This window comes from Bombina bombina, chromosome 3, assembly GCF_027579735.1.
Source record: "Bombina bombina isolate aBomBom1 chromosome 3, aBomBom1.pri, whole genome shotgun sequence".
Taxonomy (NCBI): Eukaryota; Metazoa; Chordata; class Amphibia; order Anura; family Bombinatoridae; genus Bombina; species Bombina bombina.
In genome coordinates this window covers 965,931,252-965,956,200 of record NC_069501.1, presented here as the reverse complement: position 1 = coordinate 965,956,200, position 24,949 = coordinate 965,931,252, and the positions used below count along the sequence as shown (strand labels likewise).

Below are 24,949 nucleotides of genomic sequence, written 5' to 3'. Positions count from 1 at the left end.
AGCTACCAAAAACAAAACTTTCCAAGATAGTAACTTGATATCTATGGAATGTAGAGGTTCAAACGGAACCCCTTGAAGAACTGAAAGAACTAAATTTAGACTCCATGGAGGAGCCACAGGTCTATAGACAGGCTTGATTCTGACTAAAGCCTGTACAAACGCCTGAACATCTGGCCTTGCTGCCAGACGCTTGTGTAACAAAACAGACAGAGCGGAAATCTGTCCTTTTAAGGAACTAGCTGACAAACCTTTCTCCAATCCTTCTTGGAAAAAAGCTAGAATCCTTGGAATCCTAATCTTACTCCATGAGTAACCTTTGGATTCACACCAACAAAGATATTTCCTCCATATCTTATGGTAAATTTTCCTGGTGACAGGCTTTCTAGCCTGGATCAGGGTATCTATAACTGATTCCGAAAACCCACGCTTAGCTAGAATCAAGCGTTCAATCTCCAAGCAGTCAGTTGCAGAGAAACTAGGTTTGGATGTTCGAATGGACCTTGAATTAGGTCCTGCCTCAAAGGTAGCTTCCATGGTGGAACCGATGACATATTCACAAGGTCTGCATACCAAGTCCTGCGTGGCCACGCAGGAGCTATCAAAATTACCAAAGCCTTCTCCTGTTTGATCCTGGCTATTAGCCGGGGGAGAAGGGGAAACGGTGGAAAGACATAAGCTAGATTGAACGACCAAGGCGCTACTAAGGCATTTACCAATGTCGCCTTGGGATCCCTGGACCTGGACCCGTAACGTGGAACTTTGGAGTTCTGACGTGACGCCATCAGATCCAGATCTGGAATGCCCCATAGTTGGGTTAACTGGGCAAAAACCTCCGGGTGAAGTTCCCACTCCCCCGGATGGAAAGTCTGACGACTCAGATAATCCGCTTCCCAGTTGTCCACTCCTGGGATGTGAATTGCTGATAGATGGCAAGAGTGATCCTCTGCCCATTTGATGATTTTGGATACCTCTCTCATCGCCAGGGAACTCTTTGTTCCCCCCTGATGATTGAAGTACGCCACAGTCGTCATGTTGTCCGACTGAAATCTGATGAATTTGGCCTCCGCTAGTTGAGGCCATGTCTGGAGTGCATTGAATATCGCTCTCAATTCCAAAATGTTTATCGGAAGAAGAGATTCTTCCCGAGACCATAGACCCTTCAGGGACTCCCAGACCGCGCCCCAGCCTAGGAGGCTGGCGTCGGTCGTGACAATGATCCACTCCAGTCTGCGGAAACTCATTCCCTGAGACAGGTGATCCAGAGACAACCACCAGAGGATTGAGTCTCTGGTTTTCTGGTCCATTTGAATCTGGAGAGACAAATCTGCATAATCCCCATTCCACTGTTTGAGCATGCACAGTTGCAATAGTCTTAAATGAATTTGAGCAAATGGAACCACGTCCATTGCTGCAACCATGAGTCCTATTACCTCCATGCACTGAGCTATGGAGGGTTGAGGAATGGATTGAAGAACTCGACAAGTGTTCAGAAGTTTTAACTTCCTGGTCTCTGTCAGAAAGATCTTCATTTCTACTGAGTCTATTATTGTTCCCAGGAAGGGAACCCTTGTGAACGGGGACAGAGATCTTTTTTCTATGTTCACATTCCACCCGTGGGACCTTAGAAAGGCTAGAACAATGTCTGTATGAGCCTTTGCTTTGTGAAAGGACGACGCTTGTATTAGAATGTCGTCTAGGTAAGGTGCTACTGCAATGCCCCTTGGCCTTAGCACCGCTAGAAGAGACCCTAGCACCTTTGTGAAAATTCTGGGAGCAGTGGCCAATCCGAAGGGAAGAGCCACAAACTGGTAATGCTTGTCCAGAAAGGCGAACCTCAGGAACTGATGGTGATCTTTGTGGATAGGAATATGCAGGTACGCATCCTTTAAGTCCACGGTAGTCATATATTGACCCTCCTGGATCATTGGTAAGATTGTCCGAATGGTTTCCATTTTGAATGATGGAACTCTGAGGAATTTGTTTAGGATCTTTAAGTCCAGAATTGGCCTGAAAGTTCATTCCTTTTGGGAACTACAAACAGGTTTGAGTAAAATCCCAGTCCTTGTTCTGCTGTGCTGGGTGTATCACTCCCATTTTTAAAAGGTCTTCTACGCAATGTAAGAATGCCTGTCTCTTTATCTGGTCTAAAGATAAGCGAGACATGTGGAACCTTCCCCTTGGAGGAAGGTCCTTGAATTCTAGAAGATACCCCTGAGAGACAATTTCTAGTGCCCAGGGGTCCGGAACATCTCTTGCCCAGGCCTGAGCAAAGAGAGAAAGTCTGCCCCCTACTAGATCCGGTCCCGGATTGGGGGCTACCCCTTCATGCTGTCCTGGTAGCAGCAGCAGGCTTTTTGGCCTGTTTACCCTTGTTCCAGCCTTGCATTGGTTTCCATGCTGGTTTGGGCTGGGGTGCGTTACCCTCTTGCCTAGTGGCTGAAGAGGTAGAAGCCGGTCCGTTCCTGAAATTGCGAAAGGAACGAAAATTAGACTTGTTTTTAGCTTTGAAAGGTCTATCCTGTGGGAGAGCATGGCCCTTTCCCCCAGTGATATCTGAAATAATCTCTTTCAACTCTGGCCCAAATAGGGTCTTACCCTTGAAAGGAATATTAAGCAATTTTGTTTTGGACGACACATCCGCCGACCACGATTTTAGCCAAAGCGCTCTACACGCCACTATTGCGAAGCCAGAACTGCATAGCGGCATCTGTAATGAAAGAATTAGCCAACTTCAGGACGTGAATTCTATCCATGACTTCATCATAAGAAGTCTCCTTCTGGAGCGAGTTTTCTAATTCCTCAAACCAAAAAGCAGCTGCAGTGGTTACAGGAATAATGCAAGAAATTGGTTGAAGAAGAAAACCTTGTTGAACAAAAATTTTCTTAAGTAAACCTTCTAATTTTTTATCCATCGGATCTTTGAAAGCGCAACTGTCTTCTATTGGTATAGTCGTGCGCTTAGCTAGCGTTGAAACTGCCCCCTCTACCTTAGGGACCGTCTGCCACGCGTTCCTTCTAGGGTCAACAATTGGGAACATTTTCTTAAATATAGGAGGGGGAACAAAGGGTACACCTGGCTTCTCCCACTCCTTAGTCACGATATCCGCCACCCTCTTAGGTATCGGAAATGCATCAGTGTGTACTGGGACCTCTAAGAATTTGTCCATTTTACACAATTTTTCTGGGATCACCAAAGGATCACAATCATCAAGTGTAGCTAGGACCTCCTTAAGTAGGGCGCGGAGGTGTTCTAGCTTAAATTTAAATGCTATGGCATCAGGCTCTGCCTGCTGAGAAACTTTTCCTGTGTCAGAAATTTCTCCCTCAGACAGGCCCTCCCTCACCGCCAAGTCAGATTGATGTGAGGGCACTACAGATAAATTATCCTCTGCGTCAGCTTGCTCATTTTCTGTGTTTAAAACTGAGCAATCACGCTTCCTAGGAAAAGCTGGCAGTTTAGATAAAAATGCTGAAAGAGAATTATCCATTACTGCCGCTAACTGTTGCATAGTAATCACAATTGGTGCGCTAGATGTACTGGGCATCGCTTGCGCGGGCATAGCTGGTATTGACACAGAAGGAGAGGATAGCGAGCTATCTTCACTACCTTCAGCTAAAGAATCATCTTGGGCTATATTTTTAAGTGTGATTGTATGGTCCTTAAGCTGCTTGGACGCTATGGCACACTTCACACATAAATTTAATGGGGGAACCACCTTGGACTTTGAGCATACAGAACATAGGCTATCTGAAGATTCAGACATGTTTGACAGACATAAACAGAACTTCAATGCAATAAAAATTATTTTTGACAAAAACGTTACTGTCTCTTTAAATAATAAAAGTGCACACTTTATTACTGAAACATCAAAAAACCATCAAATAAACATCCGATTTTAATGAAATTTTCACCACAGTGTCTTAATGATTTGAAAAGATTGCACACAAATTTTCAGACCAATTAACACCTTAATGCCCAAACCGGAGCTAATAACAGTTATTAACCGGTTAACACATTACAGTACCATGCCACAGCTTCCACTGTGGCCTTTACCTTCCTTAGGGATTATTTTGGTAGCAAATAAGCCTCTCTGGAGTCCTTTTCTGAGCCTCTGGACTCCCCACGTGAAGCTGCATGAACTGCCTAGGCAAAAAACACTGCGCAATTGAGGCGCGAAAATGAGGCCTCCTCCCTCTTCATTCCAGAGTGGAGGGGCCTTTCTGACTAGATTAGGTGTCTAACTAAGTGCCAGGCGCAAATTAAACCCCAAAAGTGTTTTAAAGTTTGAAAAAACACCTTATTTATAGCCAAAAACATGCTAAAAAACAATCAATTAAGCCCACAATTAGTGTCAACCAGCATAGAGCCCTTAATATAAGCCATCATTTTATACAGAGTCTAAGAAAAATGGCTTACCTATCCCAGAGGGAATTTCTGACAGTCTTCTAGCATTACATGGTCTTGTTAGAAAAATGACTGATCATACCTGAAGCAGTTAAGCCTGCAAACTGTTCCCCCCAACTGATGTTCTCTGGTTTCAACAGTCCTGCGTGGGAACAGCCATGGATTTTAGTTACTGGTGCTAAAATCATATTCCTCTTAGCAGAAATCTTCATCACTTTCTGCTGCAGAGTATATAGTACAAGCCGGCACTATTTTAAAATAACAAACTCTTGATAGAAGAAATAAAAAACTACAACTAACACCACATACTCTTTACCACCCCCGTGGAGATGCTACTAGTTAGAGCGGCAAAGAGAATGACGGGGGGGGGGGGGGGGGGGGGGAGCTATATTGCTCTCTTTGCCACTTCCTGTAGGGATTGAGAATATCCCACAAGTAAGGATGAAGCCGTGGACCGGATACACCAATGTAGGAGAAAAAGACTTTTAGCACCTTGCCACAGCTCTGCTGTGGCGCCTACCTGCCCTTCAGAACGATTTGTGGGGAAAAAAACCTCCTTAACAGCCCTCAAACACAGCAGGAACCTCTAGAAAAGCAGTTGGATGACTCTTAAGGAAAAGAAACTGCGCAACTGAGGTGCGAAAATAGGCCCCTCCCACCTCACATGTTTTGAGGCCTATTAGAAAAACACCTGAGTGTCTCTTAATTAACCATGTGGGTTAAAAAACCCTAACACAAGCCACAATGACCCCTTCAGTCCCTTCAAAAAACGTTATAATTGCATCATTTACTGAACAAACAAAAAACGTTTGTTCCTAACAGTGTCAACAGTAACAAATGAGCCCTTCAAGCAAGCTGAAATTCCTATCCAAGTGTCTGAATACAGCTTACCCTTTCCCCATGGGGATATTGCCAGCCTTTTCTAGAATAAACACAGTCTGTCTAGAAAAACATAGACTGAACATACCTCATATGCAGCTTAGCATGCAAACCGTTCCCCCAACTGAAGTTTTCCTGTACTCTTCAGCCCTTGTGAGAACAGCAGTGGATCTTAGTTACAAAGTGCTAAGATCATAATCCTCCTTGCAGAAATCTTCATCTCTTTTTCTGCTAAAGAGTAAATAGTACACACCGGCACCATTTAAAATAACAAACTTTTGCTTGAGAAATAAAAAACTAACATTTTTGTCACCACACTCGCTCTGCACTTCCTAGTTACTTAGAGTAGGCAAAGAGAATGACTGGGGGGTGGAGCTAAGGGGGGGAGCTATATAGGCAGCTCTGCTGTGGGTGCTCGCTTTGCCACTTCCTGTAGGGGAGGAGAATATCCCACAAGTAAGGATGAACCCGTGGACTCGATACATCTTACAAGAGAAAAATATTGTAAAAAACAAAAACAATTTACTATTTTTTTGTGTGTGCAAAATTAGCACTTAGAAATTCTCAGTGTAGCCCCTGCCCCCAGTATGATAAGAGGAGAATTTTGACTACCTGTTATCTAGTCTATTCACTTTATAGTAAACGAGCCTGGAAGTTTTATGACATCAGTCTATGATAAACCTGCCTGCAGAGGCCCCTCCCCCTTATAGGGTTTTGACAGGAAGTAATGGACACTGCACAAATGTAGTGTAAAAAAGAAATAAAAGGTAAAATCCATTTAAATAGATGAATAATACATACTGCAATGATTTCTATTATGTATAACTGCTTAATTATTTTTTTATTACTACAATGAAACATACTTTTTAACATCCCTTTAAAGAGAGATGTAAGAGTTGTGGACATAAAGAGATTAAACTATGCTCTCTGCTTTAAAAAATTAGCACATCTTACCCGAGGTGAGGCATATTGCAGTATATTACTTTTCAATTTCTGCATGAAGACCAAATTGTAAAACACTATAATGGAATCATATTTTCCTTCTCGAATCAAAATATGTTTAAAGGTCTATGGAAAAACAAACAGAACACGAGAAAAAAAGTAAATTCAACTTGATACATCTCATAGAAAAACTTAGTATAAAATTGTAAATGCCGTATATGAAATTATGCTCTAAACGTAGCTTGAAATCAACAAATCTGATTTTTATTTTAATGTGCTTGAATTTAAATGCAGTGACTTTTTTCCTCTTTATTTGCCTATTCACTCTATCCTTACAAAGATATGTAGCTCATCTACTGAAGCTTGGATATTCCTGAAGCAGAAATACAGGTTGTAATATTCTACAGTGTTACGTAAACATGACTGTCAAACTGTTAAAAATAAAAAAATAACCATGTTAAAAACATAATTTATGCTTACCTGATAAATTATTTTCTTTCTTGGCAATGAGAGTCCACAAATTCATTCCTAATTTATAGGAAAATACTTCACCTGGCCCCCAGAAGGCGGCAAAGACACCCCAAACAAAGCATTAAATAACCCTTCCACTTCCCCTACCCTCTCAATAGTTCAAGCAGAGGATAAGGAATAGTAGACTTCCCCTATCCTCTCAAATAGTTCAAGCCGAGGATAAGGAAAAGTAGAGAGATAAAAGGGGTACAGAGGTGCCATAAGACTGCCGCCACTACATTATATCAGGGTGGGTTTGTGGATTCTCGATGCCAAGAAAGAAAATAATTTATCATCAGGTTTTCTTTCTAATGGCAGTGAGTCCACAAATTCATTCATAACCTTTGCAAAACTAATACCCAAGCTGTGGAGTCCACAAAAGATTTTAGGGAGAGAAAAGGTAGGAAAGGCAGTCCTAATTACTATGAACCACCACTTGAAGAACCTTTCCACCAAAAAAAACGCCTCTGCTGCGGCAAAGACATAAAATAGGAAGAATTTTGTGAAAATGTGCAATGATGACCAAGTAGCCGACTTACATATCTGATCAACCAAAGCTTTATTACTGAAGGCCCAGGAAGAAGACCCTGCACAAGTAGAATGTGCCGTAATTCAAGAGTGAGGCTACTGGCCCGCTTCTATAAATATGCCATAGAAATCAAAATCTGAACAAGAAAGATAGGGTAACAGCTAGAGCCTTCAGACCAATGTGCTTACCAGAATGCAGGATAAACGAAGAAGATGATTGATGAAATTCCTTAGTAGCATGAAGATAGAACTTCAAGGCCCTAACAACACCCAGATTATGTAACAGCCTCTCCTTAGAAGAAGCAGCATTGGAACAAAGACAGAACAACAATTTCTTGAATTTTTTTTCTCTTAATATTGAGAGTTGAGACAACCCTAGGTAAATTCCTCATCTTTGTCCTCAGAACAGCCTTATCTGAAACAAACACTGGATAATGTGGGTCACACTGGAGGGCAGACAAGTCTGACACTCTATGAGTAGAGAATTAGCTAACAGAAACAACACCTTCCAAGTCAGTAACATAATATCAACAGAATGCATAGGATCAAATGGAGCCTGTGGATACTTGAATACTTGCATACTTGAATCTCTTTATGTCCACAACACTTACATCTCTCTTTAAAGGGATGTTAAAAAGTATGTTTCATTGTAGTAATAAAAGGCGAGCAAAAGGAATAGTATCTGAAGAGACAACTATAAGACCTACCACCTCCATAAATTGAGCCACCGAAGGCTGAGGATGGAAATAGATGACAAGCAGCCCTACGCTTCTCCCTGTGTTAATCTGTGAGATATGCACGCATGTAGTTAGAATTTAAGATACTCCCCAGAAAAATCACTCTTGAAATGGGATTGAGAGAATCTGTTTCCAGATTTAATTTCCAGACATGCGTCCAACGAAACTAGAGTATACGTATTAACAAGGAGAGAATCTCAACCGGTACTGTTAGGTACTGGCAAGAAACATAACTCACCAGATATGAAAGTTTCTACACAAGAAAAAAAAAGATGGCAAAATTAAGAACTAGTAAGCTAATGAACCATCAGATATGTTTATTTCCAATATAAGAAATACGTGTGTGTAATCATTCTTATACCAACAAACCACCAGCTAAGAGTAATACACTATATATATATATATATATATATATATATATGAGAAATAGTTCGGTTAAGCACTGTAATTGACTAGATATGTTTATTTTACATATAAGACATAAGCACAAAGAAGCACTTATAAACCCTAGATATGGGTATTTCCCAAATAAGAATGGATAAGCACTGTCATGCTGATAAACCACTAGATATTTTGATTTTCCAATAAGAAAAAATACAGGTAAACACTGATAATGCTGATAAAAGCACCAGACATGTATCTTTCATATAAGATACAAGTATGGTTAAGCACTGATAATGCTGATAAAATCACCAGACATGTTTATTTTCTATAGAAGAAATAAATATAATTAAGCATCGCCAATGTTGATAAACCACTATGGGGGATATTTATCAAGCCGTCAACCGCAAATACGCGGGAATTCTGCAGCGTAATTGTGGCGAGCTTAATTTGACCTAGTTATCAAAGCCTACAGACCGGCAAATTTTAAAAATCTGTGACTTAACATACTATCCGCCGGTCTCAATCCGACACAGATCGATGTTTACGTAATTACAGATGTTCCGAATACACATTCGGCACTGTTTGACACTTTTTCAAAGTTATCAAATAGTTAACAGGTACGCTTGCGGCTATTCCGGCCCAACGTACCAGGTTTTCAATCCTCCACCCTGGAGGCCGCGGATGCCATAGGACTCAATGGGAGTCTGAAAGCAGCGAAAGCTTATGTTCGATGCTGCCAGCTATCCCATTGATTTCTATGGTAGAAAACCAGTTATGTTTACACCTAACACCCTAACATAAGCCCCGAGTCTAAACACCCCTACCTAATCTGCCGCCCCCGAAATAAAATTATTAACCCCTATTCCGCCGCTCCATAAATAAAATTATTAACCCCTATTCTGCCGCTCCCCGACACCACTGACACTAAATAAAGTTATTAACCCCTATCCCGCCGCCACTAAATAAATGTATAAACCCCTGGCCTCCCACATCACTACCATTAAAGTGTCAGTAAACCTTAAAAATAATGTTATATAATTCTGCACATAGTGCAGAATTATATAACATTATATTAGCGCAATCTTTATAAAACAAAATTACCCCTTTGAATTTAAAAAAAACCCTGCTGTTTTACAGACCCGCTCTCTATGATCTGCTGAGCGGGTCTGTTTTTTTCAAACAGCGCATCGGGCCAGCTGTATAGTCACAGCCCGTCCCGAGCGCGCCATAGCACTAAGTGCAGCTCGCTCCTGCTCTGTCAGACAGCAGGAGCGAGTTGCACTTAGTGCTATGGCGCGGTCGGGCCGGGCTGTGACTATACAGCTGGCCCGATGCGCTGTTTGAAAAAAACAGACCCGCCCAGAAGATCACAGAGAGCGGGTCTGTAAAACAGCAGGTTTTTTTTAAAATTCAAAGGGGAAATTTTGTTTTATAAAGATTGCGCTAATATAATGTTATATAATTCTGCACTATGTGAAGAATTATATAACATTAATTTTAACGTTTACTGTCCCTTTAACCAAACCTATTAACCCCTAAACCTCCAGCCCTCACATCGCCATAAACTAAATTAAGCTATTAACCCCTAAACCTAACAACCCGCTAACTTTACGTTAAAATTACAACATCCCTATCTTATAATAAATTAAAACTTACCTTTAGAATTAAAATAAACTATATTAAACTATTAATTAACCTACCCTAACTATTATACTAGTTACATTAAAGGGACAGTCTATTTCAAATTAAACTTTCATGATTCAGATAGGGCATGTAATTTTAAACAATTTTCCAATTTACTTTTATCACCAATTTTGCTTTGTTCTCTTGGAATTCTTAGTTGAAAGCTTAACCTAGGAGGTTCATATGCTAATTTCTTAGACCTTGAAGGCCACCTCTTTTCAGAATGCATTTTAACAGTTTTTCACCACTAGAGGGTGTTAGTTCATGTGTTTGTTCATGTGTTTCATATAGATAACACTGTGCTCATGCACGTGAAGTTATCTGGGAGCAGGCACCGATTGGCTAAACAGCAAGTCTGTCAAAAGAACTGAAATAAAGGAGCAGTATGCAGAGGCTTAGATACAAGATAATCACAGAGGTTAAAAGCATATTAATATAACTGTGTTGGTTATGCAAAACTGGGGAACTGGTAATAAAGGGATTATCTATCTTTTAAAACAATAACAATTCTGGTGTAGACTGTTCCTTTAAACTAGCAATTAAATTAACTATATTACATATTAAAAAAACCTAACCCTACTCAAATTATTTAAATATACTATTAAAAATTACTAAGTTACAAAAAACAAACACTAAGTTACAAAAACAAACAACAAAGTTACAAAAACAAAACACTAAGTTACAAAAAAACAAACCACAGTATCAAAAATAAAAAACGAATTACACCTAATCTAATAGCCCTATCAAAATAAAAAAGCCCCCCCCCCCCCAATAAAAAACCCTAGCCTACAATAAACTACCAATGGCCCTTAAAAGGGCCTTTTGCGGGGCATTACCCCAAGGAAATCAGCCTTTTTACCTGTAAAAAAAAATACAAACACCCCTCCAACAGTTAAACCCACCATCCACCCAACCAACCCCAAATAAAAAGCCTATCTAAAAAACCTAAGCTCCCCATTGCCCTGAAAAGGGCATTTGTATGGGCATTGCCCTTAAAAGGGCATTTAGCTCTTTTACCTGCCCAGACCCTACTCTAAAAAAACAAAAACACTCAAAAAAACCTTAAATAAAATTAACACTAACTCTCGACGATCCACTTACAGTTTTTGAAGTTCCGCTTGAAGGATCCATCCAACCGGCAAGAAGTCTTCATCCGGATGGCAAGAAGTCTTCATCCGGACGGCCTCTTCTATCTTTATCCATCCGGCGAAGTCTTCATCCATGCGGCCTCTTCTATCTCTATCCATCTGGCACAGAGTGGGTCCATCCTGAAGACATCCGGCACGAAGCTCCTCTTCAATACGGTCGCCGCCGTAAACTGGAACTTGAATGCAAGCGACGTCCAAGATGGCGTCCCTTGCATTCCTATTGGCTGAAAGGTTCCAATCAGCAAATAGGATTAGAGCTGCTAAAATCCTATTGGCTGTTCCAATCAGCCAATAGGATTTGAGCAGCTCTCATCCTATTGGCTGTTTTAATCAGCCAATAGGATTGAGCTCTCATCCTATTGGCTGATTGGAACAGCCAACAGGATGAGAGCTGCTCAAAACCTATTGGCTGATTGGAACAGCCAATAGGATTTTAGCACCTCTAATCCTATTGGCTGATTGGAACAGCCAACAGGATGAGAGCTGCTCAAATCCTATTGGCTGATTGGAACAGCCAACAGGATGAGAGCTGCTCAAATCCTATTGGCTGATTGGAACAGCCAATAGGATTTTAGCACCTCTAATCCTATTGGCTGATTGGAACAGCCAACAGGATGAGAGCTGCTCAAATCCTATTGGCTGATTGGAACAGCCAACAGGATGAGAGCTGCTCAAATCCTATTGGCTGATTGGAAACTTTCAGCCAATAGGAATGCAAGGGACGCCATCTAGGATGACGTTACTTGCATTCAAGTTCCAGTTTACGGCGGCGACCGTATTGAAGAGGAGCTCCGTGCGAGATGTCTTCAGGATGGACCCGCTCCGCGCCGGATCGATGAATATAGAAGAGGCCGCATGAATGAAGACTTCGCCGGATGGATGAAGATAGAAGAGGCCGCAAGGATAAAGACTTCTTGCCGCCCGGATGAAGACTTCTTGCCGGCTGGATGGATCCTTCAAGCGGAACTTCAAAAACTGTAAGTGGATTGTCGGGGGTTAGTGTTAGGTTTATTTAAGGTTTTTTTTGGGTGGGTTTTATTTTTAGAGTAGGGTCTGGGCAGGTAAAAGAGCTAAATGCCCTTTTAAGGGCAATGCCCATACAAATGCCCTTTTCAGGGCAATGGGGAGCTTAGGTTTTTTTAGATAGGCTTTTTATTTGGGGGGGTTGGTGGGTTTAACTGTTGGGGGGATGTCTGTATTTTATTTATTTTTTTACAGGTAAAAGAGCTGATTTCTTTGGGGCAATGCCCCGCAAAAGGCTCTTTTAAGGGCCATTGGTAGTTCATTTTAGGCTAGGGTTTTTTTTTATCTGGGGGGGGGGGCTTTTTGATAGGGCTATTAGATTAGGTGTAATTCGTTTTTATTTTTGATACTGTGTTTTTTTTGTAATTTAGTAATTTTAAATAGTATATTTAAATAATTTGAGAAGGGTTAGTTTTTTATGTAATATAGTTAATTTAATTGCTAGTTTAATGTAATTGAAGTATAATAGGGCAGGTTAATTAATAGTTTAATATAGTTTATTTTGATTTATTATAAGATAGGAATGTTGTAATTTTAATGTAAAGTTAGCGGGTTGTTAGGTTTAGGGGTTAATAGCTTAATTTAGTTTATGGCGATGTGGGGGCTGGCGGTTTAGGGCTTAATAGGTTTAGTTAATAGATGTGGGAGGCCAGAGGTTTAGGGGTTAATATGTTTATTTAGGTGGCAGCAGAGTCCAGGAGCGGCGGGATAGGGGTTAATAACTTTATTAAAGTTGCGGCAGGGTCCGGGAGAGGCGGGATAGGGGTTGATAACTTTATTAAAGTTGCGGCAGGGTCCGGGAGCGGCGGGATAGGGGCTAAACATTTTAGTATAGTGGCAGCATTTAGTGACAGGATATAAATAAAGTTGTGAAAAAGCCGAATAGCAGCAAGATTGATGACTGTTAGTTAACAACAGTCCGATGCTCATCGCTCCATATTTGGTGCACGGCTTTTTGACAGCTTTTTTTTAATAAATATGGAGAGTGTATTCAGGTCAGCGGCCTCGATGTTAGGCAAGCGTATTGGTGCCGGCAAATGCAGCATAGTTGAGGCTTTGATAAATAACAATTTATGCTTACCTGATAAATTCCTTTCTCCTGTAGTGTGATCAGTCCACGGGTCATCATTACTTCTGGGATATTGCTCCTCCCCAACAGGAAGTGCAAGAGGATTCACCCAGCAGAGCTGCCATATAGCTCCTCCCCTCTACGTCACCTCCAGTCATTCGACCAAGTACCAACGAGAAAGGAGAAGCCAAAGGGTGTAGTGGTGACTGGAGTATAATTTAAAAAATATTTACCTGCCGTAAAAAACAGGGCGGGCCGTGGACTGATCACACTACAGGAGAAAGGAATTTATCAGGTAAGCATAAATTATGTTTTCTCCTGTTAAGTGTGATCAGTCCACGGGTCATCATTACTTCTGGGATACCAATACCAAAGCAAAAGTACACGGATGACGGGAGGGACAGGCAGGCTCTTTATACAGAAGGAACCACTGCCTGAAGAACCTTTCTCCCAAAAATAGCCTCCGAAGAAGCAAAAGTGTCAAATTTGGAAAATTTGGAAAAAGTATGAAGCGAAGACCAAGTTGCAGCCTTGCAAATCTGTTCAACAGAGGCCTCATTCTTAAAGGCCCAAGTGGAAGCCACAGCTCTAGTGGAATGAGCTGTAATTCTTTCAGGAGGCTGCTGTCCAGCAGTCTCATAAGCTAACCGTATTATGCTACGAAGCCAAAAAGAGAGAGAGGTAGCAGAAGCTTTTTGACCTCTCCTCTGACCAGAGTAAACGACAAACAGGGAAGACGTTTGTCGAAAATCTTTAGTTGCCTGTAAATAAAATTTTAGGGTACGAACTACATCCAGATTGTGCAGAAGTCGTTCCTTCCTTGAAGAAGGATTTGGACACAAGGATGGAACAACAATCTCTTGATTGATATTCCTGTTAGTGACTACCTTAGGTAAGAACCCAGGTTTAGTACGCAGAACTACCTTATCCGAGTGAAAAATCAAATAAGGAGAATCACAATGTAAGGCTGATAACTCAGAGACTCTTCGAGCCGAGGAAATAGCCATTAAAAATAGAACTTTCCAAGATAACAACTTTATATCAATGGAATGAAGGGGTTCAAACGGAACGCCCTGTAAAACGTTAAGAACAAGGTTTAAACTCCATGGCGGAGCAACAGTTTTAAACACAGGCTTAATCCTGGCCAAAGCCTGACAAAAAGCCTGAACGTCTGGAACTTCTGACAGACGTTTGTGCAACAGAATGGACAGAGCTGAGATCTGTCCCTTTAAGGAACTAGCGGATAAACCCTTTTCTAAACCTTCTTGTAGAAAAGACAATATCCTAGGAATCCTAACCTTACTCCAAGAGTAACCTTTGGATTCGCACCAATATAGGTATTTACGCCATATTTTATGGTAAATCTTTTTGATAAAATCAAGCGTTCAATTTCCAAGCAGTCAGCTTCAGAGAAGTTAGATTTTGAAGTTTGAAAGGACCCTGTATCAGAAGGTCCTGTTTCAGAGGTAGAGACCAAGGTGGACAGGATGACATGTCCACCAGATCTGCATACCAAGTCCTGCGTGGCCATGCAGGCGCTATTAGAATCACTGATGCTCTCTCCTGTTTGATTCTGGCAATCAATCGAGGAAGCATCGGGAAGGGTGGAAACACATAAGCAATCCTGAAGGTCCAAGGTGCTGTCAAGGCATCTATCAGGACCGCTCCCGGATCCCTGGATCTGGACCCGTAACGAGGAAGCTTGGCGTTCTGTCGAGACGCCATGAGATCTATCTCTGGTTTGCCCCAATGACGAAGTATTTGGGCAAAGACCTCCGGATGAAGTTCCCACTCCCCCGGATGAAAAGTCTGACGACTTAAAAAGTCCGCCTCCCAGTTCTCCACTCCCGGGATGTGGATTGCTGACAGGTGGCAAGAGTGAGACTCTGCCCAGCGAATTATCTTTGATACTTCCATCATTGCTAGGGAGCTTCTTGTCCCTCCCTGATGGTTGATGTAGGCTACAGTCGTGATGTTGTCCGACTGAAACCTGATGAACCCCCGAGTTGTCAACTGGGGCCAAGCCAGAAGGGCATTGAGAACTGCTCTCAATTCCAGAATGTTTATTGGAAGGAGACTCTCCTCCTGATTCCATTGTCCCTGAGCCTTCAGAGAATTCCAGACGGCGCCCCAACCTAGTAGGCTGGCGTCTGTTGTTACAATTGTCCAGTCTGGCCTGCTGAATGGCATCCCCCTGGACAGATGTGGCAGAGAAAGCCACCATAGAAGAGAATTTCTGGTCTCTTGATCCAGATTCAGAGAAGGGGACAAGTCTGAGTAATCCCCATTCCACTGACTTAGCATGCACAATTGCAGCGGTCTGAGGTGTAGGCGTGCAAAGGGTACTATGTCCATTGCCGCTACCATTAAGCCGATTACCTCCATGCATTGAGCCACTGACGGGTGTTGAATGGAATGAAGGACACGGCATGCACTTTGAAGTTTTGTTAACCTGTCTTCTGTCAGGTAAATTTTCATTTCTACAGAATCTATAAGAGTCCCCAGGAAGGGAACTCTTGTGAGTGGAAAGAGAGAACTCTTCTTTTCGTTCACCTTCCATCCATGCGACCTTAGAAATGCCAGTACTAACTCTGTATGAGACTTGGCAGTTTGAAAGCTTGAAGCTTGTATCAGAATGTCGTCTAGGTACGGAGCTACCGAAATTCCTCGCGGTCTTAGTACCGCCAGAAGAGCACCCAGAACCTTTGTGAAGATTCTTGGAGCCGTAGCCAATCCGAATGGAAGAGCTACAAACTGGTAATGCCTGTCTAGAAAGGCAAACCTTAGATACCGGTAATGATCTTTGTGGATCGGTATGTGAAGGTAAGCATCTTTTAAATCCACTGTGGTCATGTACTGACCCTTTTGGATCATGGGTAAAATTGTTCGAATAGTCTCCATTTTGAACGATGGAACTCTTAGGAATTTGTTTAGGATCTTTAAATCCAGGATTGGCCTGAAAGTTCCCTCTTTTTTGGGAACCACAAACAGATTTGAGTAAAACCCTTGTCCCTGTTCCGACCGTGGAACTGGATGGATTACTCCCATTAATAAAAGCTCTTGTACGCAGCGTAGAAACGCCTCTTTCTTTATTTGGTTTGTTGACAACCTTGACAGATGAAATCTCTCTCTTGGGGGAGAGTATTTGAAGTCCAGAAGGTATCCCTGAGATATTATCTCTAGCGCCCAGGGATCCTGGACATCTCTTGCCCAAGCCTGGGCGAAGAGAGAAAGTCTGCCCCCCACTAGATCCGTTCCCGGATCGGGGGCCCTCAATTCATGCTGTTTTAGGGGCAGCAGCAGGTTTCCTGGCCTGCTTGCCCTTGTTCCAGGACTGGTTAGGTCTCCAGCCTTGTCTGTAGCGAGCAACAGATCCTTCTTGTTTTGGAGCAGAGGAAGTTGATGCTGCTCCTGCTTTGAAATTCCGAAAGGAACGAAAATTAGATTGTCTAGCCTTAGGTTTGGCTCTGTCTTGAGGCAGGGCATGGCCTTTACCTCCTGTAATGTCAGCGATAATTTCTTTCAATCCGGGCCCGAATAAGGTCTGCCCTTTGAAAGGTATATTAAGTAATTTAGACTTAGAAGTAACGTCAGCTGACCAGGATTTTAGCCACAGTGCTCTGCGCGCCTGAATGGCGAATCCGGAATTCTTAGCCGTAAGCTTAGTTAAATGTACTACGGCATCTGAAATAAATGAGTTAGCTAACTTAAGAGCTTTAAGCTTGTGTGTAATCTCATCTAATGGAGCTGATTCAAGTGTCTCTTCCAGAGACTCAAACCAAAATGCTGCTGCAGCCGTGACAGGCGCAATGCATGCAAGGGGTTGCAATATAAAACCTTGTTGAACAAACATTTTCTTAAGGTAACCCTCTAACTTTTTATCCATTGGATCTGAAAAGGCACAGCTATCCTCCACCGGGATAGTGGTACGCTTAGCTAAAGTAGAAACTGCTCCCTCCACCTTAGGGACCGTTTGCCATAAGTCCCGTGTGGTGGTGTCTATTGGAAACATCTTTCTAAATATCGGAGGGGGTGAGAACGGCACACCGGGTCTATCCCACTCCTTAGTAATAATTTCAGTAAGTCTCTTAGGTATAGGAAAAACGTCAGTACTCGACGGTACCGCAAAATATTTATCCAACCTACACATTTTCTCTGGTATTGCAACTGTGTTACAATCATTCAGAGCCGCTAACACCTCCCCTAGTAATACACGGAGGTTTTCCAGCTTAAATTTAAAATTTGAAATATCTGAATCCAATCTGTTTGGATCAGAACCGTCAGCCGCAGAATGAAGCTCTCCGTCCTCATGTTCTGCAAGTTGTGACGCAGTATCTGACATGGCCCTAACATTATCAGCGCACTCTGTTCTCATCCCAGAGTGATCACGCTTACCTCTTAGTTCTGGTAATTTAGCCAAAACTTCAGTCATAACAGTAGCCATATCCTGTAATGTGATTTGTAATGGCCGCCCAGATGTACTCGGCGCCACAATATCACGCACCTCCCGAGCGGGAGATGCAGGTACTGACACGTGAGGCGAGTTAGTCGGCATAACTCTCCCCTCGTTGTTTGGTGAAATGTGTTCAATTTGTACAGATTGACTCTTATTTAAAGTAGCATCAATGCAGTTAGTACATAAATTTCTATTGGGCTCCACTTTGGCATTAGCACATATAGCACAGATGTCTTCCTCTGAATCAGACATGTTTAACACACTAGCAAATAAACTAGCAACTTGGAAATACTTTTCAAGTAATTTATTATAATAAGAAAACGTACTGTGCCTATAAGAAGCACAGAAAGAGTTATGACAGTTGAAAGTTAATAAACTGAAAGGTTATAGCATCAAATCTTTGTAAAAAAACACAATTTTAGCAAAGGCTTGTTCCCATTAGCAAAGGATAACTAACCCTGATAGCAGAAAAAAAAGTTACAGAAATAAACGTTTTTTATCACAGTCAACTACAATCTCACAGCTCTGCTGTGAGTGATTACCTCCCTCAAAACAAGTTTTGAAGACCCCTGAGTTCTGTAGAGATGAACCGGATCATGCAGGAAGTACAGTGAGCTTCTGACTGAATTTTTTGATGCGTAGCAAAAGCGCCAAAAACGGCCCCTCCCCCTCACACACAACAGTGAGAGAGATCAGTAAACTGTCATAAATTAAATAAAACAACTGCCAAGTGGAAAAAAATAGTGCCCAAAATATTTTATTCACCCAGTACCTCAGAAATGAAACGATTTTACATGCCAGCAAAAAACGTTTAACATAAATTAAGTGTTATTAAAAAGCCTGTTGCTAGTCCCTGCAAATTAGGCTAAAGTCTTATGCACACAGTATAATTCCAGTGAAGTGCCATTCCCCAGAATACTGAAGTGTAAAATATACATACGTGACAGCCTGATACCAGTTGCTGCTACTGCATTTAAGGCTGAGTTTACATTATATCGGTATGGCAGAATTTTCTCATCAATTCCATTGTCAGAAAATAATAAGCTGCTACATACCTCTTTGCAGATTAATCTGCCCGCTGTCCCCTGATCTGAAGTTTACCTCTCCTCAGATGGCCGAGAAACAGCAATATGATCTTAACTACGCCGGCTAAAATCATAGTAAAAACTCAGGTAGATTCTTCTTCAAATTCTACCAGAGAAGGAATAACACACTCCGGTGCTATTATAAAATAACAAACTTTTGATTGAAGGTATAAAACTAAGTATAATCACCATAGTCCTCTCACACATCCTATCTAGTCGTTGGGTGCAAGAGAATGACTGGGGGTGACGTAGAGGGGAGGAGCTATATGGCAGCTCTGCTGGGTGAATCCTCTTGCACTTCCTGTTGGGGAGGAGCAATATCCCAGAAGTAATGATGACCCGTGGACTGATCACACTTAACAGGAGAAATCCCCCTATATATAGACAGATAAGAATGGTAAAGCTAAATGGATGTAAACAATATTGCTTCTACCATGGTAAAAAAAAAGAACTGGTCATGATGATAACCTACCAGAAAAGTTTATTATTCCCATAAGAAATAAATATATAACGCACTGTTAAAGACATATAAGAGCAAAAATCTTAAGGGAATTAAACAATTTTCTTTCTACCATGATATACTGATAATCCACCTGAAATGTTTATTATCCCCATAAAGGCAGATATCACTAAGAACCCCATACTGTAAAATGCGGTATCAAATAATGTGTGCACAATACTGGGTATCCCAATAGTAGATAAATAGTTCTCCAACATACCAGACTAAAATTGAGACTGACCTGTGGGCAGGCATTAGAAACATATAATTAAACCTCCTAACGACAATATATAACCTGATAGGAGACAACCTGTGTTTCATGTATAGAAATGGAGACACTACAAGCTGTTCGTGTGAGGTATCATGTTGAACTATAGAACTACATCCAGGTCAGAGGTAGGAACAGGAAACAGGAAGTATAAGGCAATGCATTACCAAAAAACAAACAAAACGGAGTCACAGTATTTGCATAATAACTCCATAACAACCTATGCCTTCATAGATCATTAACACATGTAGTTGGATAGTAGCTGACCTCAAACACTATAATTGTGACAAATCAAACGGCACATATCCCTTCCATCTGGAAGAGCAAAATTATAATTATAACTGGCATTCCAACTACTCTGTTGCACCTATGGAGGGAACACCAAAATCAAGTTAGCCCATGCAGCCTGTGGTGCGAAGCGAAGTAGAGAAACTGCCCAGAGTAGAAAACCATTTGCTATTACCACTATGTTAGGAGCACACTCTAGGCCATATAATAGGCAACTGACGCGAATCGCGCACAGACTGATCGCGGCGGGAAAAGTTAACTGTCGCCGCCGCCGCCCACCCTCCGTAGTGTAATCTCCTGCGCTGCGTACACAAACTGCAAGTGGATCAGCTCTGAGTTCAGAGCACATCTAAGTGGTGCGTTACTAATGCCGCCAAGGATAGGAACCTAGATATACAAAAAAGTGTAACCTCTCCATCATAACTGCATAAATCTTGTAAGGACTTCCCTTCCCAAGTAGGCTACTAGCCCTGCTACACAGGAAGGTACTGTAGAGAGAAAGTAATAAAATTGATCAAACACTGTGCAATCCTAAGTATAAATAAAGGAGTGTACAAATGCCTTTTCAGGAAATTACCTCGGTCCTGAAAACCCTTATGCAGCTCAGAGTATTTTATAATAAGTGCAATAATACAGAGTAACTAACCCCTTACTGTAACTTGGCTCCTAGATTGCACACAATTTGGTAATATACCCCTCTCTTTTAGGCAACAAGCAATTAGAAGGGGATAAGGAGATATAGGGAAAAACATCAGGACTTAACAAGCTTCTGTCCTACCTGAGGAGAACTGCAACACAAGGAAAATCAGTGTAACTAACACTGTTTGCCTATAAAGGGAGGATAGCTCAAACAAGCTGGAAGGAGGAATGGGAACTTCCCTGTGACATCCATTGGCTTATATACACCAAAACTCTACTAAGATAATTACATGGCTTTTAACAACTCCCCTGTCCTCTCTTGGAGGAAACAATCTTTGAGAACAATAAAAACAGAATCTTCAGCAGAGCAACTCTCTCTGCCTACCTCCATGAAACGAGGCAAAGAACTGAGAGGGTAAAGGAAGTTGGAGGGTTTCTTTAATGCTTTGTTTGGGGTGTCTTTGCCTCCCCCTGGTGGCCAGGTGAAGTATTTTCCTATAGGTTATGAATTCATGGACTCATTCATGGAATTCACATCCATTAGAAAGAAATATGACAGTTTGTTAGTCCTGAATTAAACTGAAGCGTTATTTATTAAGTCAATAGTGAAATAACAAAATACAAATAAAAAGGGAAATTTATGCTTACCTGATAAATTTGTTTCGTTTACGATACGATGAGTCCACAGATTTCATCCTTACTTATGGGATATTGCCTCCTGGTCAGCAGGAGGAGGCAAAGAGCACCACAGCAGAGCTGTATATATAGCTCCTCCCTTCTCTCCCCCTCCAGTCATTCGACCGAAGTTAGGAAGAGAAAGGAAAAGCCAAGGTGCAGAGGTGACTGAAGTTTAACAAAAACAAAACACCTGTCATACAAAAACAGGGTGGGCCGTGGACTCATCATATCATAAAAGAAACAAATTTATCAGGTAAGCATAAATTTCCCTTTTCTTTTACAAGATACGATGAGTCCACGGATTTCATACTTACTTATGGGATACAATACCAAAGCTATATGACACTTATGAAAGGGAGGGACAAGACAGGGAACCTAAACGGAAGGTACCACTGTTTGAAGAACTTAACTCCCAAAAACAGCCTGAGACAAGGCAAAAGTATCAAATTTATAACATTTAGAAAAATTGCGAAGAGAAGACCAAGTTGCAGCTTTGCAAATCAGTGCAACAGAAGCAGCAGTTGTAAATGCCATGAGAAGCCACAGCCCTAGTGGAATGAGCCGTAATTCTTTCAGGAGGCTGCAGTCCAGCAGTCTCATATGCAAAACGGATGATACTCTTCAGCCAAAAAGAGAGGTAGCCGTAGCTTTCTGACCCCTACGCTTCCCAGACGGGGAAGATGATTGACGAAAATTCTTAGGTGCCTGTAAGTAAAACTGCAAGGCACGGACCACGTCCAATTATATAACAGTCGCTCCTTCTTAGAAGAAGGATGAGGACACAAGGAAGAAACAACAATTTCCTGATTAATATTTTTATTTGAAACAACCTTTAGGAAGAAAACCAGGTTTGGTACGTAATACTACCTAATCCGAATGAAAAATAAGATAAGGAGAATCACATTGTAATGCCGAAAGCTCAGAAACTCTGCGAGAAAAAGAAATAGCAACCAAAAAAACAAAACTTTCCAAGATAACTTAATATCTATGGAATGCATAGGTGCAAACGGAACCCCTTGAAGAACTATAAGAACTAAAATCAAACTTCAAGGAGGAGCAATTGGTCTACACACAGGCCTGATTCTAGTCAGAGCCTGACAAAAGGAGTGAACATCTGGAACAGCTGCCAGACGCTTGTTAAGGAACTAGACGACAACTCTTTCTCCAACCCGTCTTGGAGAAAAGACAAAATCCTGGGAATCCAAACCTCACTCCATGAGTAGCCCTAGGATTTGTACCAAGAAAGATATTTACGCCAACTTTATGGTAAATTTTCCCAGGAACAGGCTTACGCGCCTGAATCAAGGTATGTAAGACCAAATCGGAAAAATCTCTTATAGAAAAGAGTAAGAGGTCAATCTCCAAGCAGTTAGCTGCAGAGACACTAGATTCGGATGATGGAAAGACTCCTGAATTAGAAGGTCTGTCCGCAATGGAAGCGTCCACGGTGGCTGAGATAACATGCCCACCAGATCGGCGCACCAAGTCCTGCAAGGCCACGCAGGAACGAAGAGGATCACCGAAGCCCCCTCCTGTTTGACTCGAGCAATCACCCGAGGAAGGAGAGCAAATGAAGAGACCAAATACACTAGGCTGAAAGACCAAGGCACTGCCAAAACATCTATCAGCTCGGCCTGGGGATCCCTGGACCCGTACCCATATCTTGGAAGCTTGGCATTCTGCCGTGCCATAAGATTCAACTCTGGCCTGCCCCATCCGAGAATCAGGTCGGCAATACCTCCGGATGAAGATTCCATTTTCCTGGAGGAAACGTCTGTCTGTCTAGAAAATCTGCTTCCCAGATTTCCACATCTGGGATAAGGATTGCCGACAGATAACAAGAGTGAGCCTACCGCCCACTGAATGAGCTAGGCTCCTACTGCCATCACTAAGGAACTCCTGTTCCTCCCTGATGATTGATATAAGCTACAGGCGTAAAGTTGTTCGAATGGATCTGGAGAACTTGACTGAAGCCAAGTGAGACTGAGCCTGAAGTGCAATGAATATTGCTCTCAACTCTATCATATCGATGGGGAGTAGAGACTCCGTCTGAGTCAACACACCCCGAGCCCTTAGGGAGTTCCAAACTGCTCCCCAACCTAACAGACTGGTACTCGTTGTCACTATTACCCACGAGGGCCTGTGGAAGCATGTCCCCTGGGACAGATGATCCAGTGACAACCAACATAGAAGATAATCCCTTGTCTGTTGATCTAGACTATTAAGAAGACACATCTGTACAATCTCCATTCCACTGCCTAAGCATGTGCATTGCAGAGGTCTGAGACGAAACCGTACCGACGGAACAATAGCCATCACCGCCACCAGCAATCCTATTATCTCCATGCACTGAGCCACAGACGGACGAGGACTGGACGGACGGACTCGACATGAATTCAGGATTCTTAACTTTCTGACCTTCAGAAAGATCATGAAGAAAAATTCAGTTCCACACTCCGTATATAAAATTCAATATTTATTTCCCAAAAATTAAAATTAACTTTAAAGAGTTGTGACAGCCTGCCACATTTGAATAGAGGAAAGCGCAGCACACGGGCTTACGCGTTTCGGCAGATTGCCGTAATCATAGCCTGGTGTGTGTGTACCCTCCTTGCCTTTAAGAACTATTAAAATGTTGCTGATAGGATAAAAAAGCGCTTATCCCTCCCTCTGATTAGTAGCACCTAAGGGATACTTAACAATAGGATTTAACTCTTTGTATAATCAATAACTTCCTATGTAAATTCCATTTTGGTATCTAAGTGAACTGTGACAAGCTAATATTTTTTCTCTTATGTCCCTGAAACTTAGGGTGTATTGGAAAGGGTAGAGGTAGGCATCTTTATTGGGGGAGGAAGGGGGGGGGGGGTTGGAGGGGAAGGGAAATAATCAATTAGTTGTTGAAAGATGTGTATCATAAGTATTACGTTTTATGGTTAGATATTAATATTATTATTGGGATTATCATAAATATATCTGTTAGGTATTTTGGATTGCCCCCACACCTAGAAAGCATTTGGGGGTATAGATATCATTACACTTTACTGAGACCCTGTATATCAGGGACCAATTGTAATTAACCCCTTACTAACCTGTACTTATGTTTAAGGTTAAACTAGAAACTCTGAGTAAAAATGATACTTGTTTAACACAAGATGTAACTTAAATGTATTATATAGGCTGTTGGTGTGTATGTGATCAAGAAAATAATATATATAGATATCTTATTCCCAATAGTTTATAATATCGTATATGGAATTTAGACCTTCTGGAAATCTAGTTCTGAGTCTGAGTATCCAGAACATCTCCCTTTTTGCCAAAAGTCTATCTAAATCTCCTCCCCTTTTGGGAATTTTCACTTCCTCTATGGCACACCATTTGAGTGCCTCTCGTGATGGTTGATATATGCTCCCGTATTTGTGTCTTAATGTCCCTAGAGGTGAGGCCTATGTATTGTACTCCACACACTTGGCAAGTAAGCATGTATATCACACTGGAAGTCGTACAATTCATACATGTTTTCATGTGAAAACCTCTCCTGTCACTTGGGCCTTAAATGATTTAGTTTTGTCTAAATATTCACACGTTTGCACTTTTTTGTGACCGCAGTTGTACATACCCCTGCTGGTCATCCAAGTGCCTTGAGATTTAGTCTGTGACTTTAACTCTGTGGTTGATAGCAGTGATCCCAGAGTTGGACATTTTCTCGAGCTACATCTCACACCCTT

General features: G+C 41.7%; 1 protein-coding gene across 1 annotated transcript in view; it reads right to left on the bottom strand.

The window, feature by feature from the left end:
* Positions 1 to 24,949, bottom strand: part of RB1 (RB transcriptional corepressor 1) — a 1,127,793-nt gene that overhangs the window by 77,978 nt on the left and 1,024,866 nt on the right. The window contains exon 25 of the mRNA XM_053708021.1: positions 6,239 to 6,352. Within this exon, the coding sequence (XP_053563996.1) occupies positions 6,239 to 6,352 (114 nt within the window). The remainder of the gene's footprint in view (positions 1 to 6,238; positions 6,353 to 24,949) is intronic.